The sequence below is a fragment of the Pristiophorus japonicus genome, chromosome 1 (assembly GCF_044704955.1).
Source record: "Pristiophorus japonicus isolate sPriJap1 chromosome 1, sPriJap1.hap1, whole genome shotgun sequence".
Taxonomy (NCBI): Eukaryota; Metazoa; Chordata; class Chondrichthyes; family Pristiophoridae; genus Pristiophorus; species Pristiophorus japonicus.
Window position 1 is genome coordinate 319,763,634 of NC_091977.1, and position 19,942 is coordinate 319,783,575.

At 41.7% G+C, this 19,942-nt stretch overlaps 1 protein-coding gene across 11 annotated transcripts in view; it reads left to right on the forward strand.

Annotated features, from left to right (window-relative positions):
- The window catches only part of znf516 (zinc finger protein 516), a 309,840-nt gene extending 299,074 nt beyond the window's left edge, over positions 1–10,766 (forward strand). For all 11 annotated transcript variants that reach the window (XM_070888589.1, XM_070888587.1, XM_070888595.1 and 8 more), the window contains one exon: positions 10,472–10,766. In XM_070888589.1, coding sequence (XP_070744690.1) covers positions 10,472–10,698 — 227 coding nt within the window. In that variant the 3' untranslated portion in view covers positions 10,699–10,766. The remainder of the gene's footprint in view (positions 1–10,471) is intronic.
- The last annotated feature ends 9,176 nt before the right edge of the window (positions 10,767–19,942 follow it).

The following is a 19,942-nucleotide window of genomic DNA, read 5'->3' on the forward strand; positions in this document are numbered from 1 at the left end:
TAACTGCTATGTATGCACTTGCGTCAGCTCTGGCTCAGTGGGTAACACCCTCGCCTTCGAGTCAGAAGGTCATGGGATTAGGTCCCACTCCAGAGACTTGAGCCCATAATCAAGGCCAGTACTCCCAGTGCAGGACTGAGGGAGCGGTGCACTGTCGGAGGTGCCGTCTTTCGGATGAGATGTTAAACCGAGGTCCCGTCTGCCCTCTCAGGTGGCCGAAAAAAATCCCTTGGCACTAATTCGAAGAAGAGCAAGGGAGATCTCCCTAGTGTCCTGGCTAATATTTATCCCTCAACCAACATCACTAAAACAGATTATCTGGTTATCGTCACATTGCTGTTGTGGGATCTTGCTGTGCGCAAATTGGCTGCCGTATTTCCTACATTGCAATGGTGACCACACTTCAAAAGTACTTCATTGGCAGTAAAGTGCTTTGTGACATCCTGAGGTCATGAAAAGTGCAATATAAATGCAAGTCTTTTTTACTTTTATTGCATTTGTAGTTCCATGCTTTTAGCCGTGACATTTATACAGGCTTCTAGTAATGTGTCCAAGTTGCTGCCAGCTATTCTGTTTAACTACCACCACTCCCAACAACAATTTAACATTTCTATACGAGCAGACATGCAAAAGCCAAGTGTATGGAAGGCACTGCAATAATAGAAATTTAATTATTTACATTCTTAAAACATTTGGAAAAAGTGTCCCTTATTGTACATTAAGTTCAGGATATTGGTAGTCCCAAACCTTTGGCTAAATTGGACTTTACAATAAATTGTTCCCTCTGGAATTGTATATCTGTCTGCTGTGAGTGATTTAGCTGTGCAAAAAAAATGTAAAAACACATTTACTGATTTACTGCAGGAAATTCAGATTTAACAAAGGAAGAATTTTCACTTTTCTGCAGTCTAAAATAATCCTTATGTTGAATGTGCGAGCTAGCCAATGGGAAGACTGCCATTTGTTATATGCAGTTGGGAGTAAATGAACTTCCCTGTTCATTTCAATATTTATGATTTTAATGCCTCTAGTCCTTTTATTTTTAATTTAGAGTTATTTTATGACTCCAGAGTGTTCAGTTTTCACTGTAGTATGTGTTTCTTGTTCTGATCTGAATGTGATTTAAGAATTTTAAATTCCGGAATGCAGAAAGTAACTGTGAAGGTGGATAGACGGGTTTTTGTGTGTTGCACACACAGCTTCAGTTAGAGGCGGCCAGATTCAATTCTGAATTTGCTCCTGTTAACTCTGCAACCTAGTAGAAAATCTATTTTAATTTTGTTGCAAAAATGATTGTACAAATAGATAGTCTATTTTTAGCTAGTGCTACGACAGAAATGTTTTATTTTTGTGAAACGCTAACAGTTGTATATTATCAACTTCAACGGTCTGCTGTATTCTATGTGGGGGGGGTGGGGGGAGAGAAGTGGGGAGTGACAAAGGATCTCCATGACATTGACATGCACTCAAGCTGACGAGAACTTCTTTGTGAAGATAGAAAATATACTTCCCCCTAGGCAATAGAGTAGTCTATCTTAGTTGTCTCGTGTTCCATTGTTTCAGCAGAGAAACATAAATCTGGTGCAATACTTAGTGGAGACTTTCATTTCATGATAATAACCCTGACTTTCACTCCTGGTATACTTCCCACTACACACAAATGTATGCCCCATTGAATCTGTCGCTAGCTATATGTTGTATCCATGGTGGGATAAATAGAACGCACGGAGTGACGGGACAAATACAAGGCTCACCACTGGAGCCATTTGCAGACATATTCACAGTCATCCATTAATACATTCAGATCTAGCTGCAGCCATCTCTGTTCTCACAGTGGTTGAACTGGAAGAAAATTGAACAAAGTCAGTGTTCTGCATTAAAAAAGTTGGCAAATGAATTTCAATACAGATAAGTGTGAGGTGGTGCATTTTGGTAGAAGGAATAAGGAGGCCACATACTCTTTGTAAAATATGAGTTTAAATGTGATAGAAGTGCAAAGGGTGTACATTCTCAAATCAGTAAATGTAGCTACGCAAGTTAACAAGGCTATAAAAAAAGAAAACCAAACATGGGTTCATTTCTAGAGGAATAGAATTGAAAAGCAGAGAGGTTATGTTAACCTTGTTTACAACCTTGGTTAGACCACGTTTAGACGACTGTGTAGAGCTCTGGTCTCCATGTTACAAAAAGGATGTAGAAGTGCTGAAGAAAGTGCAAAAGAGATTTACAAGAATGATACCAGAACTGAGAGGGTACAACTATCAGGAAAGACTAAATTGTAGAAAGGAGAAGACTGAGAGATGACCTGATAAAAGTCTTTAAAATTAAGAAGGGGTTCGATAGGATAGATGTAGAGATGTTTTCACTTGGGAGGAGTCCACATTAAGGGTCATAAATATAAGATAGACACAAATAAATCCTGTTGGGCCAACTGGCCTGTTTCTGTGCTGTAAAATTATGTGCATTTATATAGCACCTTTCACTACCTCAGGATGTCCCAAAGTGCTTTGCAGCCATAACTATAACATAATCACTAAGAGAATCTTCTTTACTCGGAGAGTGGTGAGAATGTGGAACTTGATACCACATGGTGTAGTTGAGGCGAATAGTATAGATGCCTTTAAGAGGAAACTAGATAAGTACATGAGGGAGAACAGAATAGAAGGTTGCACTGATAGGGTTAGATGAATTCGGGTGCGAGGAGGCTCATGTGGAGCATAAACACCAGCATGGACTAGTTGGGCCGAATGACCTGGTTCTGGGCTGTAAATTCTGTTTACTTATTTTATGTTCTACTAACAAACTACCCTCAGAGCATTTGGGCTGTGTGTTATGGAGCTCGCTGTCAGGTAAGACCCTTGCTATGCGACCCTTTGCACACTCAGTTGGCTGCAAGCCAGATTTTTCCGCTGACACCTTTGCTGAGCTGAAGAAAGCTGTGTAGGAAGCTGGCAAGTGCAAGCCTCATCTTCTTTGGAATAATTATTCCCACCAAAATTTACAAGGTTTGCCGAGACTGCACTACCAGTGTTAAAAAAACAAAAGACTTGTATTTTTATAGTGCCTTGCCCAACCTCAGGATGTCCCAAAGCACTTTACAGCCAATGAAGTACTTTTGAAGTGTAGTCACTGTTGTAATGTAGGAAACATGGTGACCAATTTGAGGGATAAATATAGGCCAGGACATCGGGGATAACTCTCCTGCTCTTCTTCGAAATAGTGCCATGGGATAGTTTATATCCATCAGAGAGCAGACAGGACCTCGGTTTAACATTTCATCTGAAAGATGGCACTTCTGACAATGCAGCACTCCCTCAGTACTGCACTAAAGCATCAGCCTAGATTTTTGTGTTCAAGTCTCTGGAGTTGGACTTGAACCCACAACCTTCTGATTTAGAGGCGAGAGTGCTACCTCGTAGCTGAGTCATGGCTGATTGATCCGCTGCTCTGGCCTGTGCCAGTTGTCTCCTTAAAGCTGTTTGAAAAAAGAACACATCTGATCTTCTGGACTGGTTTTGATCACCTAAAGGGGCAGGAGGGGAATTTTCCATAGTATTTTTATCCTTATTAGCCCTGGATTTTTCTCTCTTTTTGGCCTTTCCCTGGAGATTATATGGCTGCAGGGAGGTGGGGGATGGTGGGCAGAAGTGTTTAGCCATGATGGTCCTGCCATCATGAGGTGTGGGCCAGGGTTGTTAGACCTTCTGGTCTTCTCCTGCCTGTCAATTTCGTATCGAAGACTTTCCTGCAGCTTTTTTCTGTTACACAAATGTAAGCTGTTATTCCCTCCCAAAACCATCTTCCACCCGACATAAACTTGAGTTCATCCAAAACTCTGCTGCCCGTATCTTAACTGGCACCAAGTCCTGTCACCCATCACCCCTGTGCTCGCCGATCTACATTGGCTCCTGGCCCAACAACAGCTCAATTTAAAAATTCTCATTCTTGTTTTCAAATCCCTCCATGGCCTCGCCCCTCCCTATCTCTGTTATATCCTTTAACCCTGCAAGCCCTTGAGATCTCTGCACTCCTCCAATTCTGGTATTTTGCGGATCCCTGATTATAATCGCTCCACCAGTGACGGCCGTGCCTTCAGCTACCTAGGTCTTAAGCTCTGGAATTCCCTCACTAAACCTCTCCACCTCTCCTCCTTTTAGATGCTCCTTAAAACCCACCTTTTTGACCAATTGCCCTGATATCTCCCTCTGTGGCTTGGTGTCAAATTTTGATTAATAACCGTCTTGTGAAGCACCTTGGGACATTTTGCTACGTTAACGGCGCTATCTAAATATAAGTTATTGTCGCTGTGGTTATATTTGTATACACCACACGGCCTGTCCCAATGAAATTATCGAACTCATAATTCCGACCTAAGTATCTCTTCTTTTTGTCCTGTCTGTAGCCAAACATGAACAGTGTTGTTAACATCACACCACAAGAGCTATGACTACTTTCTAATTAGGTGGCATGGCAATAGTGTTTAGCACCATCGCCATTGGATAGTTGCATTTTCCTTCCTTGCTTGTGATGGGGAAAGAGGATTATGTGATCACTCTTATGCATATATATGTTAGAGCAACATTTTGTTAAACTGTTTGTCGCAAGAAAATGATTTTTCATAAGATATTTTCTCAAAATGATACGAATTAATTATTGACACTTGAGGAAATGATACCATGGGCACAATAGCACAAATGTTGCTTGGCTAGCAATACTGCCACCTCATTTTTATAAGCGCGTGCTTTGCGTTTCTGTGACAGCCACAAATGCAACAGCAGTTTTACATCATTATAGCCTCAAGCTGCGCTGTGTGTCGTAAACCTCCCATAAACGAAAGTTCCACCTGGAAAAGAAGTGGAAAATCGATTAGTGTTGGAGCCAATAGTATTTCCCCATTGTGCCTAGCGTAAAATGCGCATGACATCACAATTACATAGAGTCTACAGCACAGAAACAGGCAATTTGGACCAACTGGTCTATGCCGGCGTTTATGCTCCACACGACTCTTATCAGTCTTCATGTAAAATGTTAAACCGAGGCCCTATCTCCCTCTCGGATCCCATGGCACTATTTCGAGGAAGAGCAGGGGAGTTATCCCCAGTGTCCTGGCCAATATTTAGCAATCAATCAACACCACTAAAACAGATTATCTGGTTATTATCACATTGCTGTTTGTGGGACCTTGCTGTGCACAAATTGGCTGCTGCGTTTTCTACATTACAGCAGTGACTACACTTCAAAAATATTTCATTGGCTGTAAAGCGCTTTTGGACATCCTGAGGTCGTGAAAAGCGCTGTATACATGCAAGGCTTTCTTTCTTATCCTTCTATTCCTTTCTCCCTCATGTACTTATCTAGCTTCCTCTTAAATCTATGCTATTCGCCTCAAGCACTCCATGTGTTAGTGAGTTCCACATTGTAACCATTCTCTGGATAAAGAGGTTTCTCCTGAATTCCCTATTGGATTTATTAGTGACTACCTTATACTCATGTCTAGTTTTGGTCAGAATGTTCCGGAAGGAAATTATGCCATCATAATGGGGCACAGAAAAGCCTTGTTTCTGTAGCGCTGCACAAGAAAGCGACAAGTGAACTCTGTATTTTGTTTTTCAGCTCTGGGGCTGACCAAATGGACTAATGTGATCTTTTCCAGTTCCTGTACATCTGTATGTTCCTTAGTAACATGATAGCCCTGTAACAGCAAACATTCCATCATAGGGCTACAGGAAAATAGTTCAATGGTGTGATAGCTTATTGCAAATCCCTCTCCTACTTTCCTTCAGGTGGATGTTCATTAGGTTAGAATATGACTCTGTAATAGCTGATTGAATTCTAGTGCTTCAGGATCAATGTAAACTTTCAATACTGGATATATGAAGGTGATCAACTCGTGAGTGATTGAGCCAAGCTACATTAGTGACCTAGATTCTGAAATGGCTACATTCTCCATCTGTATGAGTTCTATCTATTAATCTGTCAATTTCAAATCTTTCTATTTGTATTCTGCATTGACTTATTTTCTTGTCTATGATTCTTTACAAAAGAAAAACACAACTATCTGTGATACTGACAAGCCATTCGGAGAATCTTCCTTTCCTTATCTGACTTCTGCTTTCATCCCAGAATGTCGGTGACTAGCTTTTTGATTGATTAAATGTGAAAGTGTTTGGGCAGCTATGACTGTTCTATATACTAAGAGACTTGGATTTGAATCCCAACCTGAGCTGACATTCAAGATTTAGACTCCGTCAGATTATCAGTTGCCTTGACATTGGCTAGATTGTTAAGTATGGCAAACATCAGAGACTAATAAAACAAAATCTTTTAAGACCAGCTGTATAGCTGAAGCAGGTAAGTTTATACGTTGTCTAAGGAATGAAAAGGACTTGCATGACTAAGGTCAGAGTATGTGTAGTCAGAGAACACATAGCAGAATGGAAAGCAAACTGGCTTAAAAAAAAACAGTGAGTAAGACTTATACTCCGACTGGCGGAAGGTGGGAAGTGGTGTTATGCAGGGATCGGTGCTGGGACCACTATTGTTTTCATCATTTACATCAATGATTTGGACTCATGTACCGGAAGTACAATATCAAAATTTGTGGAAGACACCAAATTGAGGTGTATAGTCAATACTGAGGAAGACTTGCAGAATGAGCGTGTAAATAGTAAATGAATTTCAATATAGATAAGTATGAGATGGTGCATTTTTGATAGGAGGAATAAGGAGGTCACACACTTCTTGCAAAATAAGAGTCTAAATGGGGTAGAGGAGCAAAGAAATCTGGAGGTACAGGTACATAAATCACTAAAAGTAGTGACACAGGTTAACAAAGCCATCAAAAGTACAAACAAAGCACTAAGGTTCATTTCTAGAGAAATAGAATTCAAAAACAAAGAAGTTGTGTTAAACTTACATAGAACCTTGGTTAGACCACACTTAGACTACTACAGTTCTGGTCTCCATATTATAAAAAGGATACAGAAGCACTGAAGAAAGTGCAAAAAAGATTTACAAAGATGAAACCAGAACTGAGAGGTTATAACTATCAGGAAAGACTGAACAGACTGGGACTCTTTTCTCTAGAAAGGAGAAGACTGAGAGGTGACCTGACAGAGGTCTTAAAATTATGAAGGGGTTCGATAGGATAGATGTAGAGAGGATGTTTCCACTTTGGAGTGGTCCAAATTAAGGGCCATAAATATAAGATAGACACTAATAAATCCTGTTGGGCCAACCGGTCTGTTCCGGTGCTGTATAATTCTGTGCATTTATATAGCACCTTTCACTACCTCAGAATGTCACGAAATGCTTTATAGCCATAAATACAAGAGTCACTAAGAGAATCTTCTTTACTCAGAGAGTGGTGAGAATGTGGTACTTGATACCACATGGTGTAGTTGAGGCGAATAGTACAGATGACTTTAAGAGGAAGCTCGATAAGTACATGATGGAGAACAGAATAGAAGTATATGTTGATGTGGTTAGATGAAGTAGAGTGGGAGGAGGCTCGTGTTGAGCATAAACACCGGCATAGACCAGTTGGGCCAAATGGCCTGTTTCTGTGCTGTAAATTCTATTTAATTCTTTGTATGTTCTACTAATAAACTACCCTCACCCTCAGAGCATCTATGGCTCTGTGTTATGGAGCTTGCTATTTCCACTTAGGGGGGACTCCAGAATTAGGGGCCATGAGTATAAAATAGCCACCAATAAATCCTATTGGGCCAATGGGCTGCTTCTGTGCTGTAAAATTCTATGCATCTTTCGCAATTTCACGATGTCCTAAAGTGCTTTACAACCAATGAAGTAGTTTTTGAAGTGTAGTCGCTGTTGTAATGTAGGGAAATGTGGCAGCCAATCTGCTCACAGCAAGATCCCACAAACAGCAATGTGCTAATGACCAGAAAATCTGTTAGTGATGGTCGAGGGATAAATATTGGCCGGGCCACCTGCTTCTTTATCTAACCTGCCATTCATAAATAAATAAATAAATATGAAGAAAGCTACACCATCTTCTGTACAGGTTTTCCCTATTTCCACCAGTAGTAGTCTGGAAGCTGTGTGGGTACAGAGACAAATGTACTAAGCTCGCTATTGTGGCTCTTATTGGGGGGAAAATTCAACACATGGCCGTCCGTTTTGCGCCTGAAAATCGTGTGTCCAGGAGTTGAAAGGGTGGGGGGAGGGCGTGGAATTGCCACCTTGACCACTCCATTGATACCAAGGTCCATCTCAATCTACATTCTGGCAGGTCTGCAAATGGATGAACCACCTAAAAAGGCTGTTTTATTCTGCAAATTGGTTTCCTAGGCTGGTTGTCCTTGAAGGGGCCGCTGGAGGCTCCTCCATAAAAGATCACCAAACAATCTCAAAGTTATACTGTTGTGAAGCCGGAAGAAACAGGAGTGCCCCTCCTGGCTCCATAATAATACTGTGGGCCACTGCTGGCCCGGGCTTGCCCCTTCTTCTCCGGCTCAACTACCCCACCTTCCGCACTCCAGACCTACCTGTGAGGCAGCTTGGCATCAGAGCCGGCCAGAATCCATCAGGCACAACTTTAAAATGAGAGCTAGGCCGTTCAGGGGTGATATCAGGAAGCATTTCTTTACACAAAGGGTAGTGTAAATCTGGAACTCTCTCCCCAAAAAGCTGTTGGGGCTGGGGGTCAATTGAAAATGTCAAAACTGAGATTGATAGAATTTTGTTGCACAAAAGTATTAAGGGTTATGGTACCAAGGCGGGTAGATGCAATGAAGATATAGATCAGCCTTGATCTAATTGAATGGTGGAACAGACTCGAGGGGCTGAATGGTATCCTTTGCCCCATATCCCTTAATATCTTCGGTTAACAAAAATCTATCAATCTCTGCAAAATTAACAATTTGATCTAGCATCAATTGCTATTTGCGTAAGAGAGTTCCAAACTTCTACCACCCTTTGTGTGTAGAAGTGTTTCCTAACTTCACTCCTGAAAGGTCTAGCTCTAATTTTTAGGTTATGCCCCCCTAGTCCTGGACTCCCCCAACCAGCAGAAATAGTTTCACTCTATCTACCTTATCAATTCCCTTTAATATGTACCCACGTGACTGAGATTGTGAATTCAAATTTTATTTGTATCTTTTTTTATTCATCTCCCGGACCCCCCTGTCCCCATCCAAAAATTTCTTCCTATTGTAGTACAGCTTCCTTCTTCAGCTGGGGAGATGAGTGTTTCTGGCTGGGAACTACTCTGCACAGAGACCCAGTGGTGCTTAACGATTGACTAATGAGACGTGTATTTCAGTAAGGTTTAAACTGCTCTTCCAACTTTTTCTTGCTTCTGAAGTGCAGTGCTTCACTTCTTTGAACTGGCCTGACCAAGAGGTCATCAAGCTTAAACTTTGGAAAGCAATCAGGGCTCCAAAATGGTCAAACTGATATTTCGACTCAGATCTGAGAAGAGAGCTATTATTTTAACACAGCAGCTGCCCCCTATGGATTTGATATTTGTTATGTTTGATATTGATATTGGCAAAGAATACGTCCAACTCTGGTTCGACATACTGCTGGAGGTTTCATCACATGACCTCCTGACTCCCACCTAGTCAAGTAGCCTTCTCCTCCCCCCCGCACCCCACCCCCATCTCCAATATATTTACAACTAATAAACAAAAATTAAAAAACACATTTTTTTTAACGCCCCTATGACTTTTCTCTCGAGATGTTGCTCCCAGCAGTGTCCTGAAGATTAATTTTTAATTCCAGGAGACTCCAGCACAATCCTGGAGGGTTGGCAACCCTAAAAGAGATACTCCTGATCTCAATAAAGCATTAGATTATAGAGATTGAAGTGTCTATATGTACCTATAATGATCCCCTCTTATCTACAGAGCTTGTGTGGCAGTATTTCTGAGCGTTTCCATTCTACCTGCCTGTGTGTATCTATAAGATGTGACAAGTTGGTATCCAGGACACACTTCCAATAAGCATTACACTTACTGCCCGTCAATTGTTCACAGTCACATCTCAGCACGTCCTCTGATTCACAACAACAGCTTGCATTTATATAGCACTATTAACGTAGTAAAACATCCCAAGGCGCTTCACAGGAGTGTTATCAAACAAAATTTGACACCAAGCTACATGGGTTATTAGGTCAGGTGACCAAAAGTTTGGTCAAAGAGGTAGCTTTGTAAGAAGCGTCTTAAAGGAGGAGCGAGAGAGGCGGAGAGGTTTAAGGGAGGAATTCCAGAGCATAAGGCCTAGGCGGCAGTAGTCATGGCCACCCGTGGTGAAGCGATAAAAATCAGGGTGCGCAAGAGGCCAGAGTTGGAGGAACGCCACAGGAGAGCTGCTAGTATATTTTAGATAAAAACAGAAACTGACGTAAACACACAACAGGACGGTGAGCATCTGAAAAGAGAAACAGATAACTCCTTGGAGGGATGGTGGCCCTTAACTTAAATCACTTTCTTCTTCTGTGCTACAGGAGAGAGACCTTTCCAATGCAGATACTGTCCTTACAGTGCCTCCCAGAAGGGAAACCTGAAAACGCATGTACAGTGTGTTCATCGCCTGCCGTTCGACAACACCCAGTATCCAGATCGCCGGTTCAGACTCTCTAGGAGTGATGTCGATCTCTACAAAGCAATGGAGGAACAGTTTGATCACTTTTCATCAGACAGTCAGGTTTCAGGAGCAACTGTCTTGGAATGAGATTGTCTCTGAATCCTATCCGGTCTTGAGGACTTCAGGATTTCTCCATTCACGTTGAGTGAGAAGCGGTGGGAACCATTGTGGGGCGGGGTGGGGGGCGGGGGGAAATGTGGCTGAAGTGTTGCTGTCTCTTGAGGCCTCGCAAAGAGGCAGGGAACAACTGTTTATATGATATCGTGAGCCAAAAGTTGAGTGCTTCTTCTTTTCTTGATGAAGGATTGCCGACTATTCAAAACAAGTAGTGTTACTGGTCTGCAAGCTGAAGCTGAAAAGTTGTCTGTTCAGAATGCATTGTTATTGATTATTTGCATTGAGGATGTGAACTGGTTAAATCTTTCCTTAGGCGTTGATGGACTTTGGGCAAGGCAACCATGGTTTTGAGATGGGCTGATACTAGTCAGTCTGAGACTAGATACTAGTGTCGGTAACATACATTAACATGAAATTGCAATTCAGCCCTTACCACATCATCAAAACTGATTGTTAAACAAGCAGGGTCAAAGTTTAACATAGGTGCATTTTAAGGGTTTTTAAAAATTTGTGACTGACAAAAATAATTCATGTTAAAAATTAAAAGCCAGGGTGGCAGTTCATGTCAACAGGAAGGATTCCTGCTATCCCCTTATAGAAAGGTACTACATTTTAACATGAACTCATTATTAGGTGTTTTTTTATGACATATTAAATATGACCTGAAATTGGATTACCCTTTCCTCCTCTGTCTTGACTGCCTTTTGGAATATTTTATACAATCAATTGCTTTTTCTGCAAATGCAAAGGTTAGCTCAAACCTTACTAAGAAGGTTTCTTAGTAAGAAAGACTGTCCTGGGTTTATCTTGTTGAAAGAAAAACAACTGCAATGGTCAGTTGAACACTATAAGAGGTATTCTACTCATTGCTTCAATGCTCAGGACTATGTAACAAGGCAACTCTACTTTCCCGAAGAGTTCTTGTTATTATATCGCAATGTGTTGATATCCTCTTACTCAAAAGCTGTGTATACCTCTTCTGTTTTGGCTATACTGTTTTTTTTTTCTTCTCTTGAGTTTTTCCATGATTTGGGATCATGGGACACAAGGAGAAGCCATCAATGTACAATATAAAGAATTTCAATTAAATACAAGTGTTCCAACTGTGACTCCAGGGGCCTGAAATTCCTCTTTTAACGATAAATTCAAGAGAGGTCTACGCTTTGCTGGCTGATCACCAACTAGCAAGAATGCGGGAACAGGCTATTTTATAGCGAGCGTGCAATGGCAGACAAGTTATATACATGGGTCACAAAAGAAACATCAGCCAATCACAGCAAGACTACAGTAAGAATTCTTTAACACTTCTCGAACATTGAATGGCCCGCTCTGCCCATACAATTCTCTCAGATGAATTTTAACACCATGCGGAGTGGGGGACAGAATGGCTGAACACCAGTGAAGAGAAGAACGATTCACCTACAAAAGGGCCCCAAGCTTTAATGAATGCTGTAATGGAGTATTGTGCAGACCTGTGCCTCCACTTTACGGTGATTGAATAAATAACATTCTAATTTTATTGCTTGGGATTCTGAGACTTTTACTCATCTTTTGAGGATTCCGTTCCATACATTTTGTGTAGAAGCTCGTGCCTCATGAGGTAAAAATTGATCCGCAAACACACTAAACACACGCACACAAGGAAATCAATTCCTTCTCACTTTTATTTTGCACTCTGCCATTTCTTGATAGAGATGTGGTTAATTTTAACCAAACCCGCCCATTGGGAAACTGACGGGATCGAATGCAATGCTGGTTTTACTCCCTGTCCTGATATTACTTTCCTTTGTGGAGGGTTAAATCGGGCGAGGTGCAAAACCAGCATTGCACCCATTCTCGTCAGTTTCGCGATGGGCGGGTTTGGTTAAAATTGACCCCAAAGTGTCAGATGTCTAAAAGTAATAGTGACAGGTACAGTTCTCCACAAACATTATACAGGTAAAGGGAACAACATTTTCTTGATTACAAGTATGTCCAATAGAAAGTCATTTCCCATGATTGGTCCTTAACAAGGCCTTAACGAGCACCAGGTAGCCTTTTTCAGAGCTAAGATGAGGAGAATTGTTTTTACACAGCGAGTTGCTCTGATCTGGAATGCACTGCCTGAGAAGGTGGTGGCAGCAAATTCAATAGTAACTTTCAAAAGGGAATTGGATAAATACTTGAAGGAGAAAAAGTTGCAGGACTATGGGGAAAGAGCATGGGAGTGGGACTAATTGGATAGCTTTTTCAAAGAGCCACACAGGCTCGATGGATGATTCTATGATACCTTTCTACTAAGGTCATGTCATTTCTTGGAGGGGTAGAAATCAACAGGGAAGCACTAATAGACAAAAATTCCATTTGCGATTTCACTCACAATTCAACCCTTTTTTAATAGACTTCCATTTCTCTCCAATATATTTGTTACAGGAGGAATTTCAGACTCATTGACTCATTTTTTTAAATATACTTTAAAATGTTTCAAATAAAAATCTATGCACTATGTATTTCTCAAAGCTTTGACCTTAAGAGAAAAAGATTCATTAAAAAAGGCAACATTTTGTATAAGCTTTAAGGCATATTTTCATTTACTTTTCTTGTGAAGGTGGATATTATTAAACAAAACCTATAGTACTTGGTTTGCTTTTGAATCACAAAGGTTTCTAAATGTGTGGTGATAATTGGTCTGTACCATTGGAGGCAACAGTTTGGTGGAAGATTGCTGTTCTAACACAACACTGTAGTGTATAGTTAAATGACATGCAGATTTATTTGGTCAAATTAACATGAAAATCTTACTAACCGATGATTTAAGATACTATCTAAAGGAAGCACATCACTGTGACAAGGAATATAACATGTAAACTGGGGTTTTGTTACTTTATTCTGGGCAATTACCTTTAAATTTGATAACTATTTTGTTGTTGATTACAAAAAATATTGGAAGTTGTAAAATAATCTAAAAACTTTTAAGATGATCTGCTTTGCTTCTTTTTCCAGTTTTCTTCAAAATTTGTGTATTCAGCAACAACAACTTGCATTTATATAGTGCCTTTAACATAGTAGAAACGTCCCAAAGTGCTCCACAGAAGTGACTATCAAACCGAGCCACAGAAGGAGATATCAGGACTGGTGACCAAAAGCTTGATCAAAGGGGTAGGTTTTAAGGAGCATCTTAAAAGAGAAGAGAGAGGTGAAGAGGTTTTGGGAGGGAATTTCAGAGCTTAGAGCCAAGGCAGCTGAAGGCACGGCTGCCAATGGTGGAGCAAAGAAAATTGGGGGTGCTCAAGAGGACGGAATTAGAGGAGCGCAGAGATCTCAGAGGGTTGTAGGGCTAGATTGAAACATTTGAAAAAAACTGACACAAACCTAAGCACATAGGAACAGGAGGCGGACATTCAGCCCGTTCAGTTAGATCATGGTTGATCCGTATCTCAACTCCATAATGTTTTCGTAACCCTTAATACCCTTGCCGAGCAAAAATCTATCGATCAATTTTCAATTGACTCCCAGCCTCAACAGCTTTTTGGGGGCGAGAGTTCCAGATCTCCACTACCCTTTGTATGAAGAAGTGCTTCCTGACATCACCCCTGAATGGCCGAGCTCTAATTTTAAGGTTATGCCCTCTTGTTCTGGACCAGAGGAAATAATTTCCCTCTATCTACCCTATCAACTCATTTAATCACCTTAAACACCTCAGTTGGATCACCCCTTAATCTTCGAAACTCAAGGGAACACTGAACGGTCGAATATCCCATTTCTGTGCGGTAATCCTCAGAGATTCTAAAGTTTACAATTTCATTGCAGATGATGCACAGAGGACATAAATGTTTCAAGCTTCCAATCCTCTGCCAATGTCACTCTTCAACTGGTCCTGTCGTTCTTCCCTCCCTACAGGAAGTGGCTCCCCATCCTTTGACAGAAGGCCTAAGAATGGGCACTCACATATTATGTAATATCATGGATGTGAGAGAACATCCTATCAGCCCAGAAAGGTCAGTGGCGCATTCGCACGCATTGGTCTTCTGTTTTTTATGTTTATACTCTTTTTGTCAAATTGTCTTTCAGGTATTTTATTTATTTGCTTTTGTAATCTTATTTTTTTTGTTCCAGAACTTATTCAAATTAATGTCCCTCCCATGAAGTAATCTTAGCCATACATAAATTACTTTCTAAAAACAAGAAAACAAGAAATTTGGAAACCAAACTTGTAATGACAGCTTCTCACCCATGGTCATCTTTTCAATCTGACCTTACCAATCTCATAGCAAATTATGTGTTTTTAAAATTTATTCATTCACGGGATGTGGGCATTGCTGGCGAGGCCAGCATTTATTGACCATCCCTAATTATCCTTGAGAAGGTGGTAGTGAGCCGGCGTCTTGAATCCTGCAGTCTGTGTGGTGAAGGTACTCCCATAGTGCTGTTCTGTTGAGAGTTCCAGGAATTTGACCCAGCGACGATGTCAGGATGGTGTGACTTGGAGGGGAACTTAGATGTGGTGGTGTTCCCATGCTGCCCTTGTCCTCTAGATGGTAAGGGTCGCAAATTTCGGAGGTGCTGTCGAAGAAGCCTTGGCGAGTTGCGGCAGTGTATCTTGTAGATGATACACACTGCAGCCACGGTACGTCGGTGGTGGAGGGAGTGCATGCATGATTAAATTAGGACTGGTCAGAAATCAGCTTAAAACCTAATCAATAATACCTCAACCTGCTTTTTAAGATATGCATTATTTTGATTGAATCACCAAACTTGTGTGTATTTTGTATATTTTCATCTAAGTTTTCCTATTTTCAATATGACATTTAGTAATTGTGTGGGGCATAAAGTGCAATGACGCAGCATTCCATTCATAGTGCATTTTAAACAAGGTTAGAAATATTTGGTGAAAGCAAAGCAGATCTACGTCCAATCGAGTTTGGAATGTTGATACTTTTCCCCATCTTCCTCTACACACCGCCCCCCCCCCCCCTGCTCCCCACCTCCCCTTACCCTCCCCCGCTCCCCACCTTGCTGAATTAATTTCAAACAGTATTAAGAATGTTTATTAATCTTAATGGTTTCAGTAAATTATGTAAATTAATTCCGATTGTAGTTTATGGCATAACAAAAATTACTTTTCTCTCTTAGCTGAATTGTGTCGCAATGTGTTATTTTACTGGATTGTTAGATCATTATATTTAATGCTGTTTATGTTTCGTATTTATTCCGTTGGTTATCAACTTTTTAAAAATACACTCTTTAAATCCACTCGCTTTTTGACTTAGTGTAATTTTAGTTTTTGAGTTTTCCACTTCTGAGCAGATTAATAGAGTGTAAACATTTTATTGTCTGTTGCCATATTAAAGGTTTCTATAATCCACTTGTTGCCACGTGTTATGCATCTTTGGTTCCTATAGTGATTTGACATCCCTGCAGTGATTTGGTGAGGTGACGTCTTTCAGAAGAGACACTTAATCGAAGCCCTGTCTGCCCTCTCAGGTGGACATAAAAGATTATTTCAAAAAAGAGCAGGGGTCCTGACCAATATTTATCTCTCAACCGACATCACTAAAAACACAGATTATCTGGTCATTATCACGTTGCTGTCTGTGGGACTTTCCTGTGCGGAAATTGGCTGCCATGTTTTCCACATTACAACAGTGACCATACTTCAAAAAAACACAATGGAGGAAGACACAGTATGCAGGGAGGTTCTCTTCCCTTCCAATGGGCGGAAGAGACCTCCCCAGGAAACCAACGCAGCCTGGTTGCACATTGCACAGAAGGACACAACTAGGGATGTCATCAGGACGAGCTGGCTGCAGTGGCGCAAACCTTTCAATGATAATAGATTACAAAATGTTTTTGCAAAGACACACTCAACCTCATTATGCTGTGCCACTCATCACATCCCCATCACTCTTCCCTATCCTACTCCTACACATCCTTACACTAACTTACCTTGCACCTCCACTCATCCCTCTCTATCTACATTATCACATCCCCATCTCACTAGCCACCTCTCACACTCACCCTCATCCTTGTCCAATCATACCAATTAACAACACACAAGGGCACTTGGGTCTTTTAGCTAATGTCCATGTAGAGTTTTTGCTAATATGTTGTCAAACATTGAAATCTTTATTTTCAACACATTGTGTTCTTGGACAGATTTGTGTGCACCTTTGGAAGTGGCTCAGTGAGTTGTAGTAAATGGTAAGACATACCAACAGTGGATAGCCAAGGGGCTATAGTGGGGGGGGGGAGGAACTTAACACAATCATAATCACTAAGGAGGTGGTACTCAGTAAGATAATGGGACTAAAGGCAGATAAACCCCCTGGACCTGATGGCTTGCATCCTAGGGTCTTAAGAGAAGTAGCAGCAGGGATTGTGGATGCATTGGTTGTAATTTACCAAAATTCCCTGGATTCTGGAGCGGTCCCAGCAGATTGGAAAACTGCAAATGTAATGCCCTATTTAAAAAAGGAGGCAGACAAAAATAGGAAACTATAGACCAGTTAGCCTAACATCTGTGGTTGCGAAAATGTTGAAAGAAGCAGTAGCAGGACATTTGGAAAAGCAAAATTCGGTCAGGCAGAAACAGCATGGATTTATGAAGGGGAAGACATGTTTGACAAATTTGCTGGAGTTCTTCGAGGAAGTAACAAAAAGGGTAGATAAAGGGGAACCTGTGGATGTGGTGTATTTGGACTTCCAGAAGGCATTTGACAAGGTGCCACATAAAAGGTTACTGCACAAGATAAAAGTTCACGGAGTTGGGGGTAATATATTAGCATGGATAGAGGATTGGCTAACTAACAGAGAACAGAGAGTAGGGATAAATGGTTCATTCTCGGGTTGGCAACCAGTAACTAGTGGGGTGCCGTAGGGATCAGTGCTGGGACCCCAATTATTTACAATATATTAATAACTTGGAAGAAGGGACTGAGTGTAACGTAGCCAGGTTTTCTGGCGATACAAAGATGGGAGGAAAAGCAATATGGGAGGAGGACACAAAAAATCTGCAAAAGGATATAGACAAGCTAAGTGAGTGGACAAAAATTTGTCAGATGGAGAATAATGTTAGAATGTGTGAGGTCATGTACTTTGACAGAACAAAATCAAAGAGCAAGTTATTATTTAAATGGAGAAAGATTGCAAAGTGCCGCAGTATAGCGGGACCTGGGGGTACTTGTGCATGAATGCAAAAGAATAGTATGCAGATACAGCAAGTGATCAGGAAGGCCAATGGTATCTTGGCTTTTTTTGCAAAGGGGATGGAGTATAAAAGCAGGGAAGTCTTGCTACAGCTATATAAGGTATTGGTGAGGCCACACCTGGAATACTGTGTGCAGTTTTGGTTTCCATATTTACGAAAGGATATACTTGCTTTGGAGGTAGTTCAGAGAATGTTCACTAGGTTGATTCCGGGGATGAAGGGGTTGACATATGAGGATAGGTTGAGTAGGTTGGGCCTCTACTCATTGGAATTCAGAAGAATGAGAGGTGATCTTATCGAAACGTATAAGATTATGAGGGGGCTTGACAAGGTGGATACAGAGAGGATGTTTCCACTGATGGGGGAGACTAGAACTAGAGGGCATGATCTTAGAATAAGGGTCCGCCCATTTAAAAGAGAGATGAGGAGAAATTTCTTCTCTCAGAGGGTTGCCTCAGAGCTGTGGAAGCTGGGACATTGAATAAATTTAAGACAGAAATACACAGTTTCTTAAACGATAAGGGGTTATGGGGAGCGGGCGGGAAAGTGGAGCTGAGTCCATGATCAGATCAGCTATGTTCTTATTGAATGGCGGAGCAGGCTCGAGGGGCTGTATGGCCTGCTCCTGTTCCTATTTCTTGTGTGCTATAAGTGATGAGTTTGAAAAGAATGGGTTGGTCATTGCAGGGATGCCTATGGAGCTGGTGTGGGTTGGTGCCAACCTGGTGCATCATGTGGCAGTCAGGGTGTACAGCGTGAAGTGAAGTAGATGTGGCCATGGTGAGGCCATCCCTCACATCCCGGGCAACAACGTGGCCAGGTGCTGATGCCCTGTCTCCTGTGTAGCATCAGGTGATTGCGGAGAAATTTGGTGTTACATAAGAACGTAAGAAATAGGAGCAGGAGTAGGCCATATGGCCCCTCGAGCCTGCTCCACCATTTAATATGATCATAGCTGATCCGATCATGGATTCAGGTCCACTTCCCTGCCCGCTCCCCATAACCCCTTATTCCCTTATCGTTTAAGAAACTGTCTGTTTCTGTCTTAAATTTCTTCAATGTCCCAACTTCCACAGCTCTCTAAGGCAGCGAATTCCACAGATTCGCAACTCTCTGAGAGAAGAAATTTCTCCTCATCTCAGTTTTAAATGGGCAGCCCCTTATTCTAAGATTATGCCCTCTAGTTCTAGTCTCCCCCATCAGTGGAAACATCCTCTCTGCATCCACCTTGTCAAGCCCCCTCATTCGATAAGATCACCTCCCATTCTTCTGAATTCCAATGTGTTGTTGGTGGTGAGGCTGGTGGGTTTAGTGATGTTGGGGTTGATCGTGGTGGGATTTTGAGGACCAAGGTGAGATTTTTCTGAAGGGCACCGATGCTGCTGGAATAGATGGCAGCTGAAGTTGAAATGACAGAAGCGATCTGTCGATGGTGAGAGAGGTTGCTCCAAGGAGGTGATAGTGGATAGAGAGTTCACTGCAGACACTTCCAAACTGCAAACAGCTCCAAAGTGTCTTCCAAATCCTGAATGCTTCAGCTTCTGACATTGGAAAGTGAACAACTGTGAAATACTAGCTTTCATACCACTTCTGCAGCTCAACTAGTCAAAGCAAAGGAGAGTCATTGAGAACCCTACACACTTACCTGACGTGAAGGCCGAGCGATGGGAAGCTGCTGAAAAACTTGGAAAAGTGGTAAGTACCTGGTAAAATTCTTCTTAAATACCTCTAAAACTACCTCTTAATGATCTTAATTTGCTGGTCCGCCGCTTGGTGTTGGGTGTGTGAACTGCAGCCAAACTGACAAGGGGGCGGGTTCAGAGCGGGATACCGCCCCGCTGACAGCGGGCCCGCCTCCAAACCTGCACCCGCAGGGCTGGTAAGATTCCGGCCTGAGTGTGGGCAGCTAGACTGACCAGAGATGACCGAATCATGCGTGTTCAAGTCTGCTTACCCTAATAGATGCTGTGATTAATTTCTTTTATCCTAATCTACAATTCCACCGTTAGTTGAAGGGACAGAAAAGTG